The sequence below is a fragment of the Danio aesculapii genome, chromosome 20, assembly GCF_903798145.1.
Source record: "Danio aesculapii chromosome 20, fDanAes4.1, whole genome shotgun sequence".
Lineage (NCBI taxonomy): Eukaryota > Metazoa > Chordata > Actinopteri > Cypriniformes > Danionidae > Danio > Danio aesculapii.
In genome coordinates, this window is record NC_079454.1 from 7,998,075 (window position 1) to 8,025,353 (window position 27,279).

At 39.2% G+C, this 27,279-nt stretch overlaps 1 protein-coding gene across 1 annotated transcript in view; it reads right to left on the reverse strand.

The window, feature by feature from the left end:
- Positions 1 to 27,279, reverse strand: part of LOC130247893 (disks large-associated protein 2-like) — a 142,426-nt gene that overhangs the window by 6,505 nt on the left and 108,642 nt on the right. Inside the window, exons 5-8 of the mRNA XM_056481382.1 lie at positions 15,697 to 16,055; positions 8,177 to 8,262; positions 5,377 to 5,780; positions 3,516 to 3,607 (exon numbers count right to left, since the gene is read on the reverse strand). Coding sequence (XP_056337357.1) covers positions 3,516 to 3,607; positions 5,377 to 5,780; positions 8,177 to 8,262; positions 15,697 to 16,055 — 941 coding nt within the window. The remainder of the gene's footprint in view (positions 1 to 3,515; positions 3,608 to 5,376; positions 5,781 to 8,176; positions 8,263 to 15,696; positions 16,056 to 27,279) is intronic.

Here is a 27,279-nt window from a genome sequence, read left to right on the forward strand (position 1 = left end):
AAAAGCAATTATTGTTTTCATTTCCTGATCAAATGGATGAACAGATTTAGTTTTTTATTAAAAATAACAAAACTGTAATACTGTAATATAACCTATATGAGATGATTAGATAGACGGACGGACGGATGGACAGACAGACAGATAGACAGATACATAGACAGACAGATAGATAGATAGACAGATAGATAGATAGATAGATAGATAGATAGATAGATAGATAGATAGATAGATAGATAGATAGATAGATAGATAGATAGATAGATAGATAGATAGATAGATAGATAGATAGATAGATAGATAGATAGATAGATAGATAGATAGATAGATAGATTTTATTCACACATCAACTGAAAGAGGACAGACAAAAAGATTGATCTTTGTATTATATTTTAGTACAGAAACGATAGAAAAGTGTATATATTTTATTAAATAAAGATGTCTAAACGGTAAGTTTTATATTTATATAAAATACATAATTTTATATACTGTATTTCTATAAAATATCTAAATATATTTCACTGCAAGTTATATATTTTAACATGCAACAATTTAAACAATGTACATGCAAAAATAACTATACAAATGATTCTCTGTAAACTCTTACAAACTGAGAAAGCAAAATTCCACGGCTGCAGCACAATCATATTACGCAGCGCTGTTACCTAGTTACCAAGCTGCGGACTATTTTCAGGTGCTCCGTAATATCACTGCGCCTATTGCAGCCATGGTACTGCAGCAAAGTTCTTTGATTATTACACCAGAATGAGAGAATTGTTCTTCTATGCCATTTCAGCATAAAAAAAAAAACTACTTTTCATTTTCCGCCACTCATAGTACACAATGTAACTACAGAAGAGTCTAGCTATAAATATATATTTTTTGCTTGTTTGTTTTTGAGTGAAATGCTAATGGTATAATTTGATTCAATGAATTATGCTAAGCTAAGCTAAAAGTGCTCCGGCCAGAAACAGATCGGTCAAATGTATTCAAAAATGATAAAGCTCAAATGTTTAGCTCTCGGGGAGTTATTCAAAAAAAGTGGATATAAAAGTCTTGATAACATTATAAGTGCATCTCAGAGAACAGAACCAAAAAATAAACCCCACCCTGATGTAGAACCCTTTAACGATAGACTGAACCATTTCTCAGTTATAAAGAAAACATTTGCTTTAGTTATTCCGGCTACATCCTCTCCTCTTTGTTTACAATGTTAAGCTGAACTGTTCAGTCTGTTGGAAAGCTCATAGAGAAGACAAGCTGGTCTCTGCCTGTCCCTGCGAATGTATTACAACATCCATCATTTCACAGTCTCCAGAGAGAGAGAGAGAGACACAGAGACAATCACTGACCACTAAACAAACCCTTTAAAGTGTCATTCAACCCACCAAACACCAATTAACGTCAGGAGCTTTTACTCCAACACAGCTTGATACTGGTTAAAGCTTTTTTTCAGGCTAAAATTATAGTTAGTGGAGCTGACATAGAAACTAATCTGTTTAATTGAGTCAACTAGACCAGCAAAACATATTTAAACAATATTTTACATCAAAACAAGGCAGGAAACGTTAAGATAAGCAAAAAAACATTCAATATACACTAAAAATATATTTGTAAATTTACGTTTACCATATTTTGTGATTCATGTTTTCATTAGTTTATTCAATTTCCTTCGGCTTAGTCTCTTTATTCATCAGGGGTCGCCACAGAGGAATGAACCGCCAAATTTCCTAGCAAACGTTTTACATAGTGGATGCCCTTCCAGCTGCAACTCAGTACTGGGAAATGATTAATGCTGTTGAATTGCATTATGACATTATATTTTGATGTTGAAAAGTTTTAAAAAGTGATTTTTATTGACGTTTTATAAGTTTGAAGTGATATAATGAACACCAGTCAACAGGAAAAAAAATCATTTGTATGCGTCAAAATTATAGATTTTTTCTTTTTTGCCAAAAAATCATTAGCATAATAGCTAAAGCTCATTCTCTCATTCATTTTCTTTTAGGCTTAATCTGGGGTCGCCACAGTGGAATGAACTGCCAACTTATCCAGCATATGTTTTACGCAGCGGATGCTCTTCCAGCTGCAACCCATCACTGGGAAACATCCATACACATTCATTCACACACATACACTACAGCCAATTTAGATTACCCAATTCACCTGTACCGCATGTCTTTGGACTGTGGGGGAAACCGGAGGAAACCCAAGCTAACACGCAAACTCTACACAGAAACACCAACTGACCCATCCAGGGCTCGTACCAGCGACCTTCTTGCTGTGAGGCGATTGTGCTACCCACTGCGCCACCGTGATGCCCCAATAAAGCTTATATGTTTCATTAATATATTTAGTAAATTTGCTTCTGTAAATATATCAAAACTACATACATATTAACATTTATTTGATTACTAACTTGGCATTGTTGTTTTTCAGGAATTTTGAAATGTACTTTTTAACAAGAGAGGCTATAAAAGTCGTGAAATGCTACATTATTATTATTATTATTATGTTTCAATTTTGTTTTAAATTATTGAAATGGCCAAATGCTAACTAAGGAAAGTTGAATGTGCTGGAAAGTTTGTTATTTGCCTGTTAAATGACAATAGGTTACAGTCTCAAAACGTGGACCTTTAGCAGTTACAGATGTTACTACTTCAATGTGTTCCTTTTGCCGCCATTCATACCGCGGCGACGGCGGTAATTGATGCGCCAGCAGCATTTGACCGCTGGGTGGGACTTTAACCACAGATATTCAGCTTTGCCTTTTCACAATACTAAACAGACTGTTCTGTAGGCGTAGCTTACTGTATGTGTTGTGATGTGTTCAATTAAAATATAATTTTGATTTAGTTTTCCTGGTAATAGACATGCTCCTGTATACGCCTCATTTTCTAGTTCATTATGAGATTTAAATACCACATTTTAATGACATTTTAAGCACTACTTTTTTAAGCTGGATTAGCTCAGATAGTCATCGTAACCACACTTTTTGATGTACCAAAAATATTTCCTAAAGATTTAGAATAAAAAAATATGAAAAATAAGAAAAATAAAAATTGATTACATCATATATCATTACACAAAAATAGGAATTTTTATAGGAGTTGAAAACCACCCCATTCACCAGGCTAGCTATGGGCCTGTCTTGGGCTACTAATATCCTATCAAACATCATCTTTCATTCTAGATTTTACATAATTGACCTCTTATGAATGAATTTGTGGTCCATGGTGACATATCTCCTGATTTGTAAAGTGAAAATGTATTATGTTCTGTATAAATTTTGTAATTCGAGTACAACAACATGCCAGAATATAATATTTAAACTTATATTGCTTGCTTCTAAAATGTTTATTTTTTGCTAAATGTGAGATATTTCTTGATAAATTGCATGTCAAGAGGCATACTGGATATTTTATGACAGAACTGGTGTGTGGTTGATGCAGTTCATGATGCAAAAAGGAGCATTAATGTACTGTTTGTCTCATGGGGATCACAGAAATGCGACATACCAAATTTTGCTGACACAACCAGTAAAACTGCTGGAATTTCTGGGACATGAGGAGGTGAGCACTGCCCACAGCACTCCGGATCTTCCCGAGAACTGCAAAACAATATTAGATTTAAAACAATGATAGACACACAGCGGGGATCAAAATTTGAGAACAATCAACACTTTCCAAATTTTTAATCATATTTGAATTTAACCTAACAGGACTAGAGCTGTTTGCATATTTCATGCTGAAGCACAGTATAAAAAACCGATCAAATTTAAAGATCACTTTTACATCCTCCCAGTTACATCCTCCCAGTTATCAGTGTTAATCAGTGGTAATTTCTTTAATTATATGATAACTCAGTTTAACTGGCAGCTAAAATTTGCAGTTGTCAATGGTTATGTTTACATGCATTAATTTTTGCCTGAATTAACTGAATCTGATAGTAGATCTGTTAACAAGAGCTAAAAACGTAGTAAACTGATGCAAATATTTCTGTCTGTTTTATATACATTATGATTAAAACATTTCCACACCCTCTGTGCGACATCACATCACAGTTGTGGAAACTGCATGGACATGACACCAACAGAGCTATAAAAAAAAAGTGCCCACAAATATGTTTTATAAACATTCATTCATTCATTCAATTTCCTTCTGCTTAGTCCTTTTATTCATCAGGGGTTACCACAGCGGATGCCCTTCCAGCTGCAACCCAGTACTGGGAAACATCCATACACACTCATTCACACACATACACTACGGCCAATTTAGTTCAATTCAATTCACCTATAGCACACGTCTTTGGACTGCGGGGTAAACTGGAGCATTCAGAGAAAACCTACGCGAACAGGGAGAGAGTATGCAAACTCCACACAGAAACGCCAACTGACTAAGCCAGGACTCGAACCAGCAACCTTCTTGCTGTGAGGTGACTATGCTAACCCCTTTTTATTAATTAATTGATTAATTCATTCATTCATTCGTTCGTTCATTCATTCATTTATTTTTAAATAATTTATTCCACATTATCTTTATCTCATTGTCTCTTTTAGGAGTTTTAGGAGCATTTTATTAGATTTTCTTAGTTTCATTTCTTAATTTGAATTTCTGATATTTTATTTCTACTGTATTTATATGATTTTAATTAGATATAAGATACTGATATTAGATTATAAACTGATTTAAATTTATATTTAGGTTACAGTGCATTTTTAAAATATTGTGCTTCATTAAGAAGATTAAGATTAATGAAAATTCAGAGTCATTGGTATTTCATTCTTCACCATCCATTTCTCGAATTATGCGTAGGCTAATGCATCAACATTGCACTGCACATGTGCCCTAGAGACTTCAACTTTGATTTTTACTACCTAGGCTCAGTGGAAATACATGTCTCTACCAACAATTTTGCAAAAAAATAAATAAATAAATAAAAACTGCTGTAATAAATCCTACAGGCAGTAAAACAATGTTTGTTCAATGTTTGCCTCAGGCAAATTCATAAAGACTTACTTTCACACAATTTCTTCCACACTAGTATGTCACCTCAAACACCATTTAACATGGTGCAAGTCTTGTAAATGATTTGATTTTGTAAACTAAAAAAATAGATATTTGAGGGACAAACAATAAAAAAATAAATAAAAAAAATTAGTTTTTATGTTCCATACATAATTGCCACAATTCATGGACGTACCAGAAAAAAACACTGAAAGCCACTCACTTTGAAACTGCCATGAAAAGTTTAACGTTTGAAAGTGCAAAAATGTTGCTGTAGCCACACATTTTTCATGAGCCTAGGTTGTAAACTAGCTACAAGCAGTCATGAGTTTTTTTAATTCATCATCTGTTTTTGGATGTCCAGCACACTCACTCTCCTCCGACAGGTCGTGCTCCTCCGCCTCGCGCTCCATGTCTTTACACCATCCCTCCAAACGTTTGGTCTCACTGTGCAGAAGTTGCATGAACCAGCTGCCGTCACGGCGGAGCGGAGACACACGGCCGGACTCGGCTGCTTCATGAGCGGGTTCCACCAACCAGGGTTCGGGCTGCGGGCTGGGCGGCCCACTGGAGGGCCGGTAGTCCTCACGATAGCTGAAAAGACCCTGTGTACGTACAGTCCGAACCACATTGTACTGTGTGGGTGTACTGGGTTCAGAATGCCTCTGAAAACCTCCAAACTGCAAACTCTTATCTTCGGTGGAAGGAAAACCCTCCATCTCCAAATCAGCCTGAACTGCCGTCGTCACACTGTTGGACCGTTTAAAGCGTCCAAGTCTGAAAATGAACACAATGACAATATTAAAAAACTATTTATGTACTTACACCCAGAAAAGTGCAATCTATATTTATTCATCTCTTCAAAATCTTGCATTATATTGGCTGAAGAAAATCAAAATGATGCTGTGTTCAAGTCCTCCTGGGATGCTTGTACTTGAGCGAAAAAGTACATCCAGGCAGTTGTTATCACAGAATAAAGCCAGATGGGCTTTTTGGCAACCTGACATGAATCTGAGAACTGTTGTATAAGTCTGAAGTAAACACTCTGGTTACTAAAGTAACCCCTTGTTTCTGAAAGAGTATATAATCAGGCCAATGAAATGCCAATGAATTGGGGGGCCGTTTTGTGTATTGAAGCGCATAGCTGAGTCTGATTGTGCGTATGAGCCACCGCGAAGGGCTGGCCTGTGCTAATGGACTCTTCGCTACAATCGCTGACGTACCAGCAGTGGGGAAGCGCAGAGTGGGTGTGCTGATCCGGGAAGCACTAGGGTCCCGCGGAAGAGCTGGAGGCAAGAGATTCACTCTCACCTTGCACCCAAGCTCCGGAGGGGGGGCTCGAGGAGTGGGAGAACAGGAGACCATCCTCCCAGTGCCTTTGAGCCACTGGCAAAATGCACGGAACCTGCAAGCTGAAAGGCACAGCATCTCAGACTGGCAGAGTTCGGGGAAGTGGACAAAAAGTTTGGTTGGGGTGGGTGGCTGTGGCGGGGTGGGGTATGGGGGTGTGGATATCCCACCGATAGATAACTCCCATTGTATCCAACTGCAGCACCATGAATTCCTGGGTGAATCCACCGACGGTATCGCCGAACAGGCCAGCCAGGGATATGGAGGCTCAAGAAAGCGAACTTTGTCGACTCCGCACATATCTTTGTCCGGTTTTATCCTGAGGTGGCGCTCCTGGACCACTAATGTTGCCATCGTTCTTCCCATGGCACACGCAGAGGACTTGAGGTCCATGGAGCTCAGTCAGGTGCGGTGCGGGGCTTGTAACAACTTAGGTCGGAACCACCCTCATGCAGCGTGGAAGCAGCCTGGTCCACGGCTGTGTGGGCTCTCTCGAAGAGAGAGAGCGGAGGGAGGGAATCATTCATAAGACAATGACAGCCTCTCCTGCGATGCAGTGGTGGACATCTGAGCATTGGTGTCATTAAGTGAGAGGGCGGAGCCATCCGAGGACGGCGCGCTTTCCTCACTTGAAGCTTGGATGGATCGTGTGAAGGAGCGAGAAGTCTGCAAGCCCAAGGGCAGCAGATTTACTCCCACTGTAACCCTCAGATCTGCCCGAGTGCCCAGCCGCAGAGCGGGAGACAACTCGGGTGGGTGGCTCTTTTCCAAGAGCGACTCGCGATCTTAACTGCACAACAGACATGCCGCCGCAGTGATGGCATGCACTGCTCGCGAGCACCGCATTAACATGCTGGACCCCCAGACATGCAACGCAGTGCTCGTGCCCATTATCCGGGGACAGGAAACCACCGCATCCAGAAACACACGGTCGGAACAACATCCTGAAAAAGATGCGCTGCATGTCTGTGTTGCTCTTTTAGGTGAAAGAAAGAACGCCAGGCAAGGGAGAAACCCAGCTCAACCGTCTGCCGCCGCTCTGGACCGGAAGACCGTTTTCTAGAAATCGCTGTAGATTAGCAGCACTAACCCTCATCGACTCTCTCAGAAGGCTGTGAAGTCTCTGAAGCGAAAAGGATGCCACAGCCTTGCACTCGCTGTGCTTATATTGCTAAATTAATAATTGCAACGAGCATCAGCTGTGCAAGCTGGCGCTGCCATTTCATTGCCCCGATTATATACTCGTTCAGACAATTGGCTTTCTGAACAAAATCCCCATAAGTGGATTCTCCACTATAGCAATGAAGCTCCCCATCCGAAGGGGAACAACTGCTTGGATGTACTTTATCCTGCTTATTACACGGCTACTTGCCACAAAAATGTAATAGTTTATTAATTAGCTGTGATAGTTTCTACATATTGTAACTAAAGGGAAAACTGACAGAAATGAAAACAGCTGAATGGAGCATAGTGTTTTAGGTGGTCTCCCAGTCAAGGTTATCACAGATAGTCAAGCTTGTGTTCAGCAAGTGTTTTAACTGACCGGCTAAAATGGTCTTAACCCTTCTATAAAAATCCTAACAAAATGTTAAACATAGCAGCACATAAAATCCATGGCATGAACACTACAGGAACTCAAAAAATCATGCTTACCACGTGTTAAAACATGCTAGCAGCATGCTAAACTGTTAGCATTTTAAAAAACATTTTAGCATGTGAACGTCTTGCAGAGCTACTGATTTTAAAAGGGATAATTAACTAAAAGTAAACTTGTTTAATTCTGTATATGAAATGTCCTGTATATAACTGATCATCAAACTTACCTCTTCTCGTCCTCTACCTGGATGCCCACGGACTGATACTGTGGGAGACCTTTACTATCTGTCTCAGAATCTGTGGCAGCTTCCACCTAAAGGAAGAATAAGTAAAAGAAGAGATTAAGTGGTGAATAGTCTGAAGGAGAATGTATAAATCTACAATACTACTGAGCATCTGAGGTTAACTGAAGTGAAGAGAATATAGCTGCAAGCTGCAATTATGTGGCCAAGAACATCACTGAGATCATGTACACTGCATTAAGCCTGATCCGGTTAAATAAATCCCTATGATTTTCATGCCAATTACTGCAAAAATCACAATTTAACCATCACACTTGTCCAAGAAATTCTCCTGCAAACTCTCTTACCATGTTGTTTAAATTTGATTAAAACCAACTGCTTCATTTTGAAACCACTAGTTCGCATGTAATATTCTTAGAGTTTCTTACTGCTTTCCAGCTCAGAAAATAACTGGTTCACTGGTTCCAACAACATGAAAGCCAAATGCACAAAATAATTTTTTCATGTAGTTTTACTAACTTATATTTATAAAATTTCACTTTAAAAAAGCATACACATATATTTAAAAGTAAACTATCATAACCAAAAAAATATAGTAATTTGTATTATAAGTATTTCAAAGCACAGTACATATGTAATTTTCTTGCCACTAGAGGGCATGTATTCACAACAAACAATGCAATGCTTTGATGACAAACGTAAGTGTGAAATCATGAGAGTTGTGGTCTTCATTACAAAGACTTATCAATAAATGTTTTGTTTATTGATGACCTTAAGTATTCAACACTAAAACATAACATAGTAAATCGTTTTTGGTGTTTCCCTGTTTTCTATAAAAACAAACCAGAAATCGAGAATGAGTGACGCCATTAGCATGAACACACAAACCACACAGTCTGGGTCACTTAAAGTTGCTTATTTTTTCTGGATTTGAACATTTGGGAGAATGTAACAAAAGTCAGAAAAATATATAACACTGATCTAGTTATTTTGGGATATTTTTGTGGGAAAAAAAACACACACTGAACCTTGAACTACAACCCAAATTCCAGAAAAATTAGGACATTTTTAAAAATGCTATAAAATCAGGATATGTGACTTGGCGATTATCTTTAACTTTGATTCAATTGACAATGTAAAAAAAAAGTTTTCAATTGTATTTAGAAAGCAAATAATGGTTTATATTCTAGAAAAAATAAACAGATTTTGGTTACAATGCCTGTAACATACTCCAAAAAAGTTGGGAGAGAGGCAAAATAAAAGTGAAAAGGTTATATATCTAAATGAAACCACTTTGAAGCAGTTCACAATAATTGGTTATACATGAGCGCTTCATGTTTGGCTATACAATAAGCAAGTCAGGATCATGGCAAAAATTACATTTATCAATGCTAAAACACTGAAAGTGTATGTTTTTTTTACCAACTACCATATTTAATATTGTGAGATTGAGGAAATCCAACGAAATGTCTATCTGTGTAGGATTTATAATACAAAAGAAAAAGAAAAAATAAATTCATATTTAGGTCATGACTGTCAGTTTGTGCAGTAAATCTGCTTTATAAGGTTCAGCTTTTAAAGCCCACTCTATTAAATACCAAATGATCAAGGTTGGTGTTATTTAAAAACTAAAGATAAAGTAATATACGATATACACAAATAGCACAAATCAAGGTCATAGGTTTGCATGTGACATTGGTGGGGACGAGGGAATATATATATATATATATATATATATATATATATATATATATATATATATATATATATATATATATATTTATATATATATATATATATATATATATATATATATATATATTGCTATTAATTGTTTAACTGCTATTAAAATATATTATTAATTAATCAATCCTCTTCATAAAATGCATTAAGTTAATTAAATAGTCAGGCCTTTAGCCAAGGGGGATGCGGGTGGTTTGAAAGACCAAAAGTTGGTTTATTATTATTATTATTTCATTATTATTATTATTATTATTATTATTATTTTCATTATTATTATTATTATTATTATTATTATTATTATTATTATTATTATTATTATTATTATTATTATTATCATCATTATAATTATCATTATTATCATCATTATTTTTATTATTTTTGAATTTTTCTATGGACAAATTCTGACTGAGGAAAGTTAAATGTTCTGGCCAGTTTGTTATTTGCTTGTCAGCTCAGTTTTTATTTAAAACAAGTTTTAACAGATTTTTTAAAATAAATGTAATGGTACATGATAATAAGTTTGTATTTTAAATATATATATATATATATATATATATATATATATATATATATATATATATATATATATATATATATATATATATATATATATATATATATATATATATATATATATAATTTATAAAACTGTAACATAAAACTTACAGTTTAAATGCACATGGTCCTGATAGTGTAATGTTAAAAGAATGTTTATTAATTGATAAAGAGAGAGTTTAATAAAGACCTCCATATATTTTAGCTAAAATGCAAATGAAACATGTCTCATATATCAGTATTGATAAAGGATGGAGCACAGGCTGTAGTTTTTCTGACAAACTGTTTCAAATTGCACATGCTACTCTGAGAGACTTTTACATGTAGCTGTTTATTTTGCAGTTAGTTTTCAGGGCATGTTATGCACAGACAGACTACATCAGTCTGCTATAACGATAGACTGTGCATTAAAGTGAAAAAACACGAGGAATAACGGCGTTATCATGATGGACTCATTCAGTAGCAAACTTGAGTTAATGTGACTTACACTTTTCATTTAAAAAGCTCCTTATGTCCACCTTTTTTTCGCTGCCGCCATTCTCACTTGCATGTGTCACATACCTTTTTCTTTCACGAGAAATTCACCTACACGATTTTGGCACTCGCTGTTTTTATATTAAGCAGCTACTGCCTCTCACATGACAGCAGGGAAAGGCACAGCCAATCACAATGATCATATGTGTTGGGGGGGGGGGGGGGGGGTGGGCAGTGCGACCCGAGGAGAGAACATGATTTAACCCTTTCTGCATGTCTAGTTTAATATTGACAGTGCTATTTTTTTAAAGTGAATTTAATTATTGGTGAGGACATTTTAATAGTTGGCAGATATTGTTGGGGACACGTCCCCTCCGTCCACCCTAAATCTACGCCCCTGGCACAAATTAATGGCTGTAAAACAACAGATCCTGTCTCAAAATGCTAACATAATATATTGTAAAATATATATTATATTTAACTTTTACTTGTTTTAAATGACCATTTGTAAAGTAAAAATAAGTTAATAATTAGTATATCTGCTCAAACTGAAAAGGAATAATACCTTTACTGGGTTAATTTTTTTTTTTTGTAAGGCAATCTATACCTTCACTCCACTACTTACTATAATTTGTGTACTTCACCCAGCAATGAATATAAGTGCCAGAGCAATATACTTACACCATAATGTAATATTGCTACAGTAATACAATGTCCTGTGGGTAGCGTGGACACATTAGGACTGACACAGATAAGAAAACAACAGCTCAGGGGCACATATGAGCCTTTCATTAAAGAGCTGTCATTTCTCAGACACTTAGTTATCTGAAGCAATTTACTGTAACACTTACTGTAAGGAAAACCCCTAAAGCTGTTCGCTCAAGAGCCCAATGAATGGAGGCAGAGTAAGAAGTTACAGTTCGCAATACTGTTTTAGACTGTAATCAATCATTGAAAACCAGGCTTATTTAAGTATAATTCTTTTATTTAAAATATTCACCTTCATTTGATTCTTTTTTTTTTCACTTGCTTATTATAAGTTGGCAGTGACAGTCTTCTCAGCATCCAGACTAATGAGACTCTGTAAATTGCATCATGAACATACAGTGATGAATATTAAGCAAGCTCAAAGTCTTCTGGAGGTTTATGACTTATTGATGCACTTTCTGTCTTGTATCTCTCACAGCTAGTGCTGTAAACATAGAAGTCTTTCGTCTTTCATTTCATGGAAGTCATCTGAACTCACTTAAAAGTGTCTGTAATGTTCTCAATTTATTCCCACTCAAAAAGAATTCAATGCTACAAATGTTTGAAGCACCTAAGATGTTTAGATTTTATCATTCTCTGCCTTTTACATATTTTTGTTGAAAAATGGTTACATTTGAAGGCCCTTACCAAGGAGGAGTTCGGGTGGTTAGAAAGACCGACCCCCGACCGATAAAAGGTCCAGAATTTGTCCCATACATGAGCTAATTTTCTTATTTTGACTGCTATGCCATCATAAATTGTGAAAATAACCCACCAAAGGCTTCTAATGAATACAAACAATTATAGTCCAACTGTGCAAACAACAACAAAAAAAAACAAACATTGGATCTGACGTAAGTGAAGTCATCTTTTACTACAAGTAATTCTGAATCTTGGCTCTTATTTTTGAAAGAAAAAAATAACTATTAAAAAAGCACCAAAAGTGGCCCATATTAAAGCTAATTTTCATACTAATTAGGCTTTTTTTGTTATCCATGTTCTTTCAAAATGTACTTTTTTACAAAAGAGATTTTAAAAATCATAAAGCTCTACATCATTAATATGTTTTAATCTTATTTAGTATTCAGATGGCCAAATTCTGACTGTGGAAAGTTGAACATGCTGGCCAGTTTGTTATTTGCCAAATAAATGACAATAAGCTTCAGTTTTGTTTTGATTTATTTAAACCTTTAACAGACTCCTTTTTTATAATGATATACAGTATGATGTAATACATTTGAATTTCTTTTTTAATTTAGTATTTTTTCATATTTCCTTATTCTAAATATTTAGCAAATGTTTTTGGTATCTCAAAAAGTGTGGTTATGATGACCACCCAACAAGCTAATCCTGCTAAAAATAGTGCTTAAAATGTCACTAAAATGTGGTATTTAAACCTCATAATTACATTAAAAAAATTTGAATAACTGCAAAAAGGTCCACTTTGTGAGAAAAAAGAACCACCCCTTTCACCAGGCTGGCTACAGGCCTCCACTGTAAAAAGCAATTAGTTGACTGTACTATTAAAGTGAGTAAACTCATTTCTTTTAAAGCGATTAGTTAAAAAAAAAAAATTGTCCCTACTGAAAAAAAACAGCATAAACCAGAATAGGCTGGTTGGCTGGTTTTATCTGGTCGACCAGGCTGGATTTAGAGAGGTTTTGGCCATTTCCAGGCTGGTTTCCAGCCATTTCAACCCTGGTCTTTGCTGGTCAGGCTGGGAGATGACCAGTCAAAACCAACTATTTAACTGATCATTTTCCAGCCTGACCAGCTAAGACCAGGCTGGAAATGGCCAAAACCCCTCTAAAACCAGGCTGTACAACCAACTAAAACCAGCTAACCAGCCTAGGCTGGTTTAAGCTGGATTTTTCAGCAGGGGTAGACCTGTTGTTTTAAAATGATTAGTTGACTTTACTTTTAAAAAGTGAGTAAACTGTTGCTTTCAAAGCAATTAGTTGACTTTACTTACAACACTAAGTAAACCTGTTGCTTTTGAATCAATTAGTTGACTGTACTCACACTAGTCATAGTTGCCTGGAACCATGCCGTGTCGTGCTTGCCCCCCTCACCCCCCTCAGTCTGCAGTCACACTGCATCTTTAACTTCCAAGCTGGAGCATGCTTACGTCATCAATTATGCGACTGTTCAGTTTAACAGGAAGTGAAGCACTCTCGCTCAGCATAGTGGAGACTGCTTTGGTTATATTGATTGTATTATTTTAGTTGTTTGGGATTCAGTGACAGTCAAATATTTTAACAGATCCACAAGTTTTGACAGTCATAAATTATCATAAAAGTCATCATGCTGCACGAATTAGGAAGTTTGCTGAAGGTGGCAGCTGACTTGCAGTGAGGGGTTTGCATTTTTGATAAACTATGACAGTTCGCGTTCATTGAAAAGTAAAAATGATTAATACATCCATATAAAACAGTCTCTTAAAAGTGAAGTCGCATCTTCAGTTTCACGCTCAAGTGCGCTTTACACTCATACTACAAATGTGCCATGTCAAAGCCCAACCAAACCATGCTCTGGCACATCTCTTCCAACCGGGCCAGGGCCACCCAACCGAACTGTGCCTATGTGCAATTTGGAGCACTCAGACTTGTCAAATTGACTGGGAAATGAGGGTCAAACACACCAAGGCATGGTTCAGATGGCCTAGTGTGAGTACACCCTAAAAAACAAGTATTATCTTTAAAAATGTTTAGCATTGAATACTGTAGACTCAGAGTCAGTATCACTCTAAAGTGCTTCTCAAATAGAAGAGAATTATGCTATCAATGCCAAAGTCTTGGGTTGAATTCCCAGGGAATGTAAGAGAAATATATGTAAAAAAAATATTAATCTAAAGCTCTGGAACAACTCATTTATTAAATGTAAAGTGACAGTATTATATGACCTAGAAGGGAAAACAGGTTCAATTTTCTGGTGCCTCATCATATATAAAATCAAATGAATTTCTTAGATGAGCGATTTAACTGTCGGGAGGTGTGAGTTCTAGATTTAGCTAAATAAGTCCTTTCAGCCTTTGTGGATTTGATTGCTAATGATCCATAGCTTTATAGGTGTCGTATTTTCTTCATCTCCACTGTTGTGCACTGCGGTTGCTTGTTGGTCTGCTGTATGAACAAGCCCACAGAGAGAAGCGGCATCATTAATCTTTGTTGTTCAGGGTCAATCTGCAATCTCATCTTCTCTGCCACAGAATCTGGCTATATGAGGAGTCTTTGTGTGCACTTTCTGGGTGGGTGACTCACTGTCTGAATGCCGTTGGCTATTTTTGGATTGGAGGCGAGACGCAAGTCAATGAGTTCACCAAGAGGCAGTGTCAGTTTTTATGACAATAAGGAGTAGTGGTGGAAATTGTGATTCTTTGAAGGGATTGGTTAATTTTTAGTTCGTTCACCAGAATAAATTGTTGATATTTATTCACTGGTATGTTCATTGATCACTTACATTACATTACAGAAATATGCCAGAAGGTGATGAAAAACTGTTAACTTTTAAAATGTTTAAGCGTTTTTAAATTTTACAATTTAATAACTTTTGTTAAAAAAAAACCCTATAACTATAATTAATTGTAAGTAATTTTATGTGAGCAAACTATTGGTTCAACTCAAGGGGTACAACTGATGATCACTTTGCACCTCCATGATCATTAGCGTGGGGAAGTTGTTTGGTGTCTAACAGCACATTCCTTTTGGAAAATCTAATCCTTAAACCCTAATCTTTTCAAAACTATCACTCCAGAGGGTAAACCCTTTGAAAGGATTAGGGTATAGAGATGAACATGCTGTCAATCCCACTGTCCTGACATCTTTTACTTGTGTCCCTCTCCCACTTCCGCAAGGGGTGAAGTTAGGGCACAAGGAAAGGAAGTTAGGATGCACAAAAATAATTGAGAAGCACTCAATAAATTGTGTTAACACGAATGATGCTTTCACAAAATAATTTGCTAATAGATCGCTAAAAAGGAGGCTTACCTGTATCCCGATGGAAGATCGTGGAGTCTTGAGGTATTCCTCTGCTTTGGACACCAGGATGGCCTTGTCACAGGTCTGGACTGAACTGTAGCTCCCTGCAGATGTGAGGCGTTTAGAAGCGGACTCCATTGCAAGCGTCACAGCTTTAGCGCTGTCCAAGCTGTCGGTGGAGTTGTATATGACCCGGCCAAGGCTGTCCTGTGCCCAAATTGTGCCACGGGGCAGCCGACCCTCATGATAGGCATCTTGCGTTGACTCTGTGCTGCTCTGGGCTGTTACGGAAATCACCGGCTTAGTGGTGGATCGAGGAGGAACAGGTGGAGGAGTCTTCTTGTAGTCTGGTGTATATGTTACTGTCGCTATGAAAACAAACAAATCAACAGTATGTCAGATTTCAAAGAAAATTAAGCATTTTCAGGAGTATGGGTAGATTTTGAACCTTTTGATTTTAAAGGGTACCCTGGCTATCAAGACTTTGTGAAACATGTAGACAAAAACACAACATATTTAGATTATTTAAAAAAAAAAGTCAATTTATTTTGCACTCAAAATGCTCATATGGTGCTACATACGCTTTTGGTTGCAATTTACAGTCAAGGGGGTATTGGTTTTAATTTCTGTTTATTTTTCTCCCTCAACAACTTCAAAAAGTAACATTATAACATTAAATGCTTTCAGATATTGAGTGAAATCTATGTTGTAAATCTATGAACTCAAGTATTCAAGATGTAGTCGTGCACGGCTGCCATGATTTGGAGCTCCTCTGTACTTGTGTTGTTTTTGTTTCTTTGTCATGTTATAAATAATTTTATTCGAATTATTTTTACTAGGAAAGAGCATGCTGTAACCCACATGTCCAGAAGGAGAGAACGGAGGTGTGGTGTTAACACTCTTTGGGAGAACGTTAGATGACCTCTCACTTTGAAGAGTATGAAAATGGGCCGATTAATGCCTACGAGTTGGCAGAGTGCAGCTCCTACAGGTGCTGGTAATTATTCATAGCATGTATATTACCAGCATGTGCAGGAGAGTGAGACAGACTATTGATCACTGAAGTTAAACACTAGCAGCTAAAGACCCAGCTGCTGTAGCAACGGAGACACCATGTCTCCGTTCCCTCCTTCAGAGACCATGGCTTACAGATGTAACCAGGATGTTCACCTTCAGATAGGGAAGTCCAACATGTGTCTAAAGATACTTTGAGAGCATTAAAAATGCCACAGCAGCTATGCCCGTCATACAATTGGTTAGAAGTTTGTGAAGCATATCGTCAGCACAGAAGCATCACCTAGAACACAACGTTCCAATGTCCTCAGGCCCTTTAATTACCAGAATATGGGAATAATTGAGATATTTTAGGGAGTCATACTTAATCTTTTACCAAGCTAACTGTAGACTAGGGATTTTTAGAAATACCACAATATGTTGGGGAAGCATGCCAGTCCCAATAGGGGCATACCAGACATTGTACTGGGCCAAGCAAGCGAGAGCGATGGCATCAACTATTCAGTGGGCCAACCTCTGTTTTGATATGAAACTTATCTTCTGCCGACCACCAAAGTAGACAAAGAGCTGCTCAGATCTTATGTTCTGAATGTGGTCCACATAAAAGTGCAATAAACAAATGGGACACAGCAATAAAAAGGGTTGGATCTGCCTCCTCCGCAGGCATTGCTTGGAGGTTCACCACCTGATCTCTAAAGGACATGGTAGTAAACTTGGGCTCAGGATAACATGAGAGTAGGCCAGCCTGAATTCCAGGCATGATTCCCTGACCAAAAATGTCTCCAGGTTCCAGACCCACTAGATCGATGTCAATGCAACCAGCAGAGCTGTCTTCATGGACAGAATTCTCAAGGATAATGAGGATTACAGAGAGTTCCCATAAGGGCATGAGAGAAAGTTGGGATGGATTTAATCGCCTCACGCCTCTGAGCAACTGGATGATTGGGTTATGCTTCCCCAGCATGCTGCTATCCACCACATCTTGGTGAATGGAGATGGCAGCAACGTAAACCTTCAGTGTGGAGGGTGACAGCCTATGCTCCAGCTTATCCTGAAGGAAGGATAACACAACACTAATCTGGCATGTCCGGGGGTTGTCTCGGCGAGAAGCGCACCAGGCAGCAAATAGACTCCACTTCAGGATGTAGGATTCCCAGAAGCTCACCCATATCAGCTGGACCGCACCATGATGGAGTCTCCATTCTCCTGGGAGCGTAAGTTGCGTTTTAGCCGCATATGACTCTAAAGGAGCAGATGGCAACCAAAGTGAGACATAAGGCAGTAGGCAAGGCCAGTCCAATGACTGAGGGTGCGGTGACACAGCGGGGGTGATGGCCCGTCTGCCATTCCCATTTGGAAACCCAAACGTAAAAGCCATTGCTGAAGTGGTCTTATATGAGCAATTCAAGCAATGTGATAGTGGCTGCAGATGCCATATGCCCCAAGAGCCTCTGAAAAATTTTCAGTGGGATCACTATATTTCTGTTTAATAGTTTCTGTCAGGATAGCGCCAGCCTTACCAAAGAGGATGCCATCCTGGAGATCGAGTCCAGCTTCATATGGAAAAAGGTGCGCTCTGCACGGGGGAGAGCTTGCTTTTCTCTCAGTTGACTGAAGCCCAAACTGGTCAAGGTGCCAGATCTAGAATAAGCCAGTCACTGACATAAGCTAGGGCACTCCCGGTGTGGTTGGTGAAAACCCGCAGAGACAGGAAAAGCCAGAAGGAGAGGACCTTGTGCTGCCATGCTCGTCTTTCGGACACAAAAAGTAGAAACGTCCGAGGCCATGAAAGAATTGAGATATGAAAATACATGTTTTTCAGGTCTATTGCTGCAAACAAATCCCAAGGACGGACACACCGGTGCATGCACCCTGCATAAACCTGCGCAGAGCTAGGAGAGGCTGTAACCCACCTCTATTTTTGGGCACGATGGAGTACGGGCTGTAAAACTTGCTATTTATCTTGGCTGGAGGGACCAACTTGATTGCATGCTTCACCCATCGCACTTGACTGCTCTTTTACCGCCGCAAACTCCTGGGTAAAGTCCGCAACGGTATTGTCGAACAGGCCGGCTTTTTAATGTTGTGCATATTGGCTAGGTTCAAGTACTAATGGTAACTGACTCATAGGCATTCATTGCTTGACCACTAATGTGGCCAACTTCCTCCCCAGGGCACGAGCGGCTGACTTGGTGGTCATAATAGCATATTCAGTCACCTTGTGGAGCTCATGCATTGTGCCTGAGGAGAAACCACCCTCGTGCAGCTCGGCCAGTGCCTGCGCTTGGAGACAGCCTGGCCAGCAGCGGTGTAGGCTCTGGCCATAAGAGACTCAGATACCCTAAACACCTTGGATGGGAGCTTCGTCCTCCAAGTGGACATGCCTTGACCATAATAGCGCACTCCACTATGGAAATAGCTTCATACACCCTGGCTGCTCCGCCATCAAGTGCAGTGAGGGCAGAGAGATGGAGATAGGTGCCATTCATGCCTGTTTGAGCTCATTGTCCACCTGTGGGAAGAAAGGGCTGGGGGATTAAAGGGTTTGCACCTCTTGTTGGCCTTCATGTAGCACTCATCTAGTTGATCTAGCGGCAGGGAAGGGACTGAATTCACCCCCAGCTCTAACACCAAAGCACCTGGGAAAACATGGCCATCTTGTTCAACTCCAAATCCGGAACATTGCTTAATACCACAGAGAGAGGAAGCGGGTCTGAACAATCATCAGAACATGACAGCCCTCCCTCCAATGCTGCAATGGATATCTGGTCCCTGGTGTCATCAAGTGTGACTGCGGCCATCCAGGAGGATGAACCATAAGACTCATCCGATGCTTGGATAAAGCGCACTGTGAAGGAGCGAGGGGTCCGTGACCCTGAAGGTGACAGATTATCCCCCTCTGTAACCCTCAGGCCTGCCACAGTGTTAACCATCTTGTGGGAAACAGCAGGGGTGGCGTATCCTTTTTCAAAGGTAACCTAAGTTGCACAACAGACATGGCCTAACAATGAGGGTATGAGCTGTCCATGAGCACCACCTCCACATGCTGGACCCCCAGGTATGTGATGCAATACATGTGCCCATCATTCGGGGAGAGAAAAAGCATGGTTTAAATATATAAAAAAAAGATCTTTAAAAGATGCATTGCTCGACTGTGTTGCTCTTTTAGGAGATTCTGTTCTTTTATTCAAAACGGCTCTTTTAGGCACCCAGCGAATGGGACAACAGGAGAAGACCCAGTTCCTTGCAGATCACAATGTCACCCACCCTGGATGCTAGAACTCTGTGATCCCTGAACTCTCTGAAAAAAAAAAGGTTAGCAGATGCTTTCTTCAGTTGCTCTGTGAGGCTTCTAAAGCTAAATGTCTGGTTCGTTCTTCTGCACATTCTGGTTTTATACTTGCTATGATTGATTAGCAGCATCTGTGGAAGCTGCGCTCTGCCAACTAATAGACATTCATTGATCTTTTTCATACTCTTCACAGTTACTGGCCATAAAGAAATCTCCCAAATTGTGTAGACACCACATAGAATTGCTTATCTGAAGGGTAAGTCATAGACACAAGACACAACACTGTTTTTTGAACATTCTGAACTCGTAGTGGACATTCTAGTTGGAAAAACTGTAATCCTATACAAATGCTCAAGAAGATGGAAATGCCTTCATCTAGCAAATCTCTGGTTCCTTGCCAACAAAACAGAATAACTGTTGCTTCTCAAACAAAAGAACAAGGAATTTTCTTAATCTACTCCTGGGTGCTTCACAGAAACCTGGCTGAATAGAGTTATTCCAGACAGCGTTACAGCAATTCAGAGTGGATTACATTGTGAAATCGACCAGGTATGCGAGAGGGTTTCGTTTGTTTATCAACGAAAGGTAGTGTACAAATGTGATGTGTTAAAGAAGATGTGCTGCCCTGATTGGAAGCTCTCTTCATTAACTGCAAGCCTTTCGAATTTGCCATGCAAGTTTCCCTCATTCAGTTTGCAAACACAGAGCAACAGTATGCAGACTATTTAATCATCATGTTTGGAGATTTTAATAGAGCAAATTTAACCTGTAAACTGCCTAAATACAAACAGGATATCACATGTCCCACCAGAGACAGTAACAGACTGGATTACTGCTACACTGTCGTAAATAATGCATACCACTCTGTCTGGTTTTGGGACTTTCTGATCACTGTTTTGTACATCTTCTCCCAGCCTATAGAAAGAAACTTATCTCTGCTAAGCCATCTGTAAGGACTGTAAAGATTGCACCACCAAATCAGTGTGGGCCTTACAAGCCTTTTGGGTCTTTGAAATGCACAGATTGAACTATCCTTCATCAGTTTCTGTGAGGACATGCGTGTTGCCACAAGGACTAATATTACTAAGGAGGCGCTCCTGAAGTTTAACATGCATCCTGAGACCTATGCTCAGTGCTTCTGGGCATCATCTATGCCTATGGGTGAGACGCCAACAGAGACATACCACTGACTGGGAAACATGTATCGATATTTGGTGAAGCTTGAGATCCATTTGAAGGAGGAGATCGGTGAGGTAATCATGCTGGAGCAGTTACTGTGAGATCTTCCCTCTAAGCCTCGTGCCTGGGTAAAGCAACTTGAGCCGACCACTGGGCTGAAAGTGGCTAAGCTGGTCCAGCAATACGTTAATGGTCAACGGGGTTGTCAGGTATCTCAACACACAAAATGTACAGTTAAACACTCCCACAATGTCTCTGAACTGGTTATTGACTCAAATAAAGTGCAAGGACAGACTAAAGCTGTAGACAAAAATTGGTGTGTTATTACTGTCGACAACAAGGGCACAAAATGATAGCCTGTCCTGTTTGAAAATCAAATGCCCATTTGTTAAGCCCCAAGGGAAGAGGCCATTAACATGGACAATGCACACACCAAGAGAAAGTCTGGCTCCACGTTGGCTCTCTCCTCCCTCATCTCCTCGAGGGAACGTCAGCCCACCAGCTCCACCAGGCTCCCTCGTCCCTCCGGCTCCACCTTGGTCAGTCGTCAACCTGCCTGCACCTCTGGACTCTCTTCTCCAGCTGCACCTCGTCCCTTCATCCTGCCAGTTCCATTGAGCTCCTCCTTCCCTCCAGCTACGCCGCGGTCCTCTGTTGCTCTGGCTCAGCTGTGGGATTCCGGACCTGTGTTGTTGCTTCGGTCGGGTGAGCCATCCGCTCCACCTCGGCCTTCCGGGACCTCGACGTCACCTTCTTCCTATGGCTCTCTGTCTCCTCCTTAGGTTCCACCTCCAGCTGTGGCGTCTCCCACAGTCGGCCCCCTGGAGTTGGCGACCACTTCTCCTCCATGGCTCCTCCCTCTGTCGACTCCACCCTGGGCCGTCCTTCTGGCTGTGTCCTGGGTCCTACTCCTCCTGCTTTACCTCCCTTCCTGCCTCCTCTCTCCTGTGACTCCTCCCTGGCCACCTCTTCCTTTTCACGTTCTCCAATTCATCTCCTGGTTCCTCCCCCATAGACTCTTCCCTAACCACCTCCTCTCACCCTTTTTTATTTTGTTTAAGGCACGAGGACGCGCCTTTTAAAGGGGGGGGGGGTACTGCCAGATCCTGTGTTTCGTGTGTTCATCATGTGACCTTCACCATGTGACCTTCCCCATGTTTTCAATCAGTATCATTTCAATCAGTTCAGTCATCCTCTGTGTATTTATATCCCTTAGTTTGCTTTAGTCTTTGTGCGGTATTCTCAATTGTGTCTTGTCATCACCCCTTGTCATTCCTGTGTCTCCTGTATTCTTGATGTCCTTCCAAGTGAGTGTTTGTAAATAAATCTACGTGTTTTGATAAATCCTGCTATCCTCTTTGCCTTCCTGGGTGAGTCAAGGCATTACAGTGAGTGATTCTAAGACAAACTCTCCATTGATGCCTGTAAATATTTGTTGGTTTGTTTTCTCATTGCACAGTATTTATTTTCCTTTTGTTTTTTGTGTATATAACACTGTTGTATATATTTTTGGCACTTCTTCCATCTTCCTTTTGGGAAATCTTACCATCATTTCAGAGTACTGCCATAATTTGTTTAACCCTGTTTGCCTGACTTTGGTTAAATCAAGGACCCGTTGTCTCAAAGATAGCATAGCATCTATTGCATGTACACTTTAGAATCTTGCCAGAAGAAGTAGGTAATCCAGGTACTTCTTGCTTATTTTGTCTAATACTGTTAATATGTACATACTACTCGGTTCACATACTGTTTTTCTCATACTACCTAGGTGGTCTCCCACCCATAGCCCTGCTTAGCCTCAACCATGTTATAGCTGCAGAGAGCTATAGAGAGCTGCTGGCAAACACTACAGCCAAAGGCCAACTATAATTAGGCAACTATACTATAATACATTGTGTGCTCACATGAGATTAAGTAACTGTCTAAATCAACCAGTGACACCTGTCTATTTGTCATACTACACAAGGGGAAATCAAATCTAGGATTGTGGATATACAGATGTTTTGAATATTTACTTGTTTACTTGAATATTTTTTTCTGCATTCTGGACCACCACTTCATTATGAGTTTAGCTGCATCATGTCATCTGTCTGCTCTCTTGAGTTACATCACTTTCACTTTTCTTTGTGCTCTGATTTGCTAATCTAAACAGCCAATCAGATTGATCTGTTGGAATGACTGCCCGACACCATTCTAAAGATCAACTTGGCAAGAAGCCACCAACAGGGTCTAATTAGAGTTTGCAGAAACTGAGCTGATCAATGTACAAAAATGGCAGTGTCAGAAGACTTGATGTGTCATTACTGACTGCCTACAAATTACTTGTGGAGGAACTTTTTCTTTTATTTACTTCTTTGGTAGTTGGATTGAACACAAATGAATCTGTTGTCTGTGCTCATTGTTACAAATACAATTTATTATATATCCAGTTTGCAAAGATAGATATATGATGCTAATAGAGTAGGAAATACATTTGCAATTGTTTTAAACTTTAACTTAAAACTTTTGCTTTAAACTTTTTTTTTCTACAGATCATACGTTACTAAAGACTGCAGTGATACTGATGAATTTTAATTGTAGTTTTAATAATTTGCATCCCTTCAGGTTTGCTGTATTAGGAAAAGCCTCAATTAATTAATTATTTACATTTGATTCATTTCAGTTATTAATATTTTCCTGAACATTTATTATTCTTATATTTAAAAGTGCTTATATTTAGATTATTCTTGTATTTTAAACTATGTATTTGATTTGAATGTATACAACTTATTACTAAAGAAGAATGAGATGTTGGAAATGCAGCTTTGAGATTAAAGGAATCTCTTTAGCTATTTTATTTTAGAATAATCTAATCTATAAGTTTGCATGTTCTCCCTGTGTTTGCATGGGTTTCCTCCAGATGCTCCGGTTTCCCCTACAAATCCAAAGACATGCGCTCTAGGTGAATTGGGTACGCTAAATTGTCTGTAGTGTATGAGTGTGAATGGTAGCATATGGGTGTTTCTCAGTGATGGGTTGCAGCTGGAAGGGCATCCGCTGTGTAAAACGTATGCTGGATAAGTTGGTGGTTCATTCCGCTGTGGTGACCCCTGATTAATAAAGGGACTAAGCCGAAAAGAAAATGAATAAGTGAATAATATAGTATTTCCTAATATGCATTTCATTTGAGTTTATTATAAAATAGGAAAATCTGAAAATTAGCAACTATAGATTTAGTTACAATCTAAGCAGTATAGTGTGAACTTTCTATCCCTTATATAACTTTATATCTCAATTTAAGCAATCTTTTCACTGACTGTCACTTTCTGAGAGATCTCGCTGTATAATCTCTGGAAGACAGAATGGCGTTTCTCTGAGATTGACAGCTGTAGTCTTTGTTTTGTCAATCAGAAGACTTTGAGCTGCTTTGTGCCTGTCAGCCATTTTATTCATCCACAGAGCAGCCCATATCTGGAAATCAGGAAGCAGAGATTGTGGATCATTCAAGTTTAATGTCACATGCAGTTTCGTTAGCAGATGTTAGCTAATTCTCCTTATTTTGCCTCTTGCTCCAATTTATAACTGGTGCAAACAAAACCTGATGCTGATCCAGCTTGGTCCATTAAACAATGGCTTGGAAGAATCAAGCGTAACACTTTACCTGAAGGGGGTGTTTAAAACTATCATGAGGCATTTATAATCATGGCATGGCACAATTCATGAATATGAATGGGATTTTATGGATGCTTATGACAACTGGACAACTGTTATTAAGTGTCATGCACTCGTTTATATTTTTTTAAATGAAAATATGACTGTTTGATGTCTCCTTGTTATGACAAGATGACATAAAATCTTTGTCATAAATCTGTCATAAACATGATTGTCATGAGGCCATGATAATTGTGTTATTAATTATATACATCATTTATATAATACCAACTACAGTGGTGCTAATTGAAATTGTCATTAGAATTTCAATAAATGTCATTAAATGTTAACGACGCTCTTATAAAATCATTTGCTAGAGTATTGACATTTTTACTGAGAAATTTTAATAACAAAAGTGTTCAGAAAAATATTAATGACATAACTATAATGGCCTCATGACGAGTATGTTTAAGACAGATTTATGGCAAGTTATGTTGTCTTGGAAACAAGGTTATGATGTATTTGTTTATGTCAAGTTGTCATAACAAAAACATCTCAAACAATGTCGTCTTTGCATTTAAAATGACAACTGAGCTAATAGCATTTAATGACAGCTGTCGTAAGCATGCATAAAATCTCCATCATATTCATGGCATGTGTTGTGTCATGATTATAAAGGTGTCATGACAGTCTTATAAACATCTCCTTCAAGTAAAGTATTACCAAATCAAGTCACACTGACCTCAAACTGGATTAAAAACTGGATTATTTTTAAAGAAAGGATTATAGACCTGCTGTGAAAAGCTGCAGTACCTGCAGTTTGTTTGTATTTGCCAACATGACAAAATGGCTTATTCTGTTTAAATGTGGCAAAGAAAAAAATCTACATATGATCCGTCAATCAAAAGCCTGGGCTGCAAATAGCACACTATTATAAAACTGCTGAATGAGTCACAGGCTGAAGGGAAGAATGTGGAAGAGAGACGTGCGATTCATAAAGAAGAGTACAACGCTCCTAAAAATAGGTTGTAGGATTGTGTAAGAGAGAACCAAAATCCATTCATGACCTGTTGTATTGATGCTACTGCATGTGGTTATTCATTCTGTCATCAACATGTTGAACACTAAATCAGATTAAATATAAAACCTCCTACAGCAACAGAATATGACTCATCTCTCAACTAACTCTCCTCTCTGTTAGTGTGGAAGATTCAAAACTCAACAAGTGACTTCCTGTGAGAGACTACTGATGTCTGTGAGAGACTAGTTATGTTCTGTGAGAGACCAGTGATGTCCTTTAAGAGACTCGTAATCTCTGTGAGAGACTAGTGATGTCCTGTAAGTGACTATGTCCTGTGAGAGAGACTAGCGATGCCTTGGAGAGGCCAAAGTTTCCAGAGGAAACCCACACAAACATTAGGAGAAAATAAATGCTAATTATTGATAATATTAAGCATATGATCTCCACCAGATGCCGCAAGGTGCAGACATCAGGTGTTTGCCGTTCTTCAGCCACTCATATCTGTGTGAAGTGACAACCAAATATTAGTCTTTCCTTTTGCTCTGCTCATAAAGACCAGTCTTCATTGGGTTCATGTACTAGCCACTGGCAGGTATGCTGTGCTGATCAGATGGTATCCAGGGCGACGCTGGTCTGGCATTGTGTAGCGCATCCCAGTCTCACGCCCTAAGTGATGTCCTGGTACCAGTAGATGTGTTGTGGCGGTGCTTTACTGACAAACCTGTCTATCCTGACCACATCCTGGATAGATCATCAGGGTTGGAATGGAAAGCTCCGGCCCAATGATTCATCTCAAAATTGAAGTATAGGAGCATGAGAATGATCAATTTACCCTGGCATCCGTGTCCTTGGCTCGAGACATTTACTGCAGTGGTGGATGATCTCTAATCAGGGTAAACATTCTACCCAGCAGGTAATACTGCAGCCCCAGGACTGCCCGTTTAATGGCCAGAGCTTCCTTCTCTAAGGCTGTGCACTTGGATTCAAACAGAGGATTCAGACAGGCTTTGGACTGATGTAAACGACCGGGTGCTCTTCTCCCCTCATCCCAGTGTTGGAAGCATCGGTCTGCAGGATGAAGGGGCAGCCGAAGTCCAAGGCATGGAGAACAGGAGAGGATGAAAATGTAAGCTTTAAGGTTGTGAATGCCTTCTCTGCTTTTGGGTTCCAGTTTAGTCTCTCTGGCTGCCCCTTTTCGGTCAGGTCTGTCAACGGGCTGGGTATAGCAGAGAAATTGGGCATTAAGCAGCTAAACCCAGAAAGGCTTGTACCTCGGATTTGATGCTGGGTGTCAGTGCACATTGGACCGACCCGAATTTGCCAGTTGTGACTGGAAAAGGCCCAGATAAGGCCTCCAGATGACACTTCCTGGGGTTAGGGGTGAGGGTGGAAGGGGGCTGGTGCCCCATGCAGTCCGAAGTGAAGGACGCATTACTGTCAGTGGCCATTGGGGTGC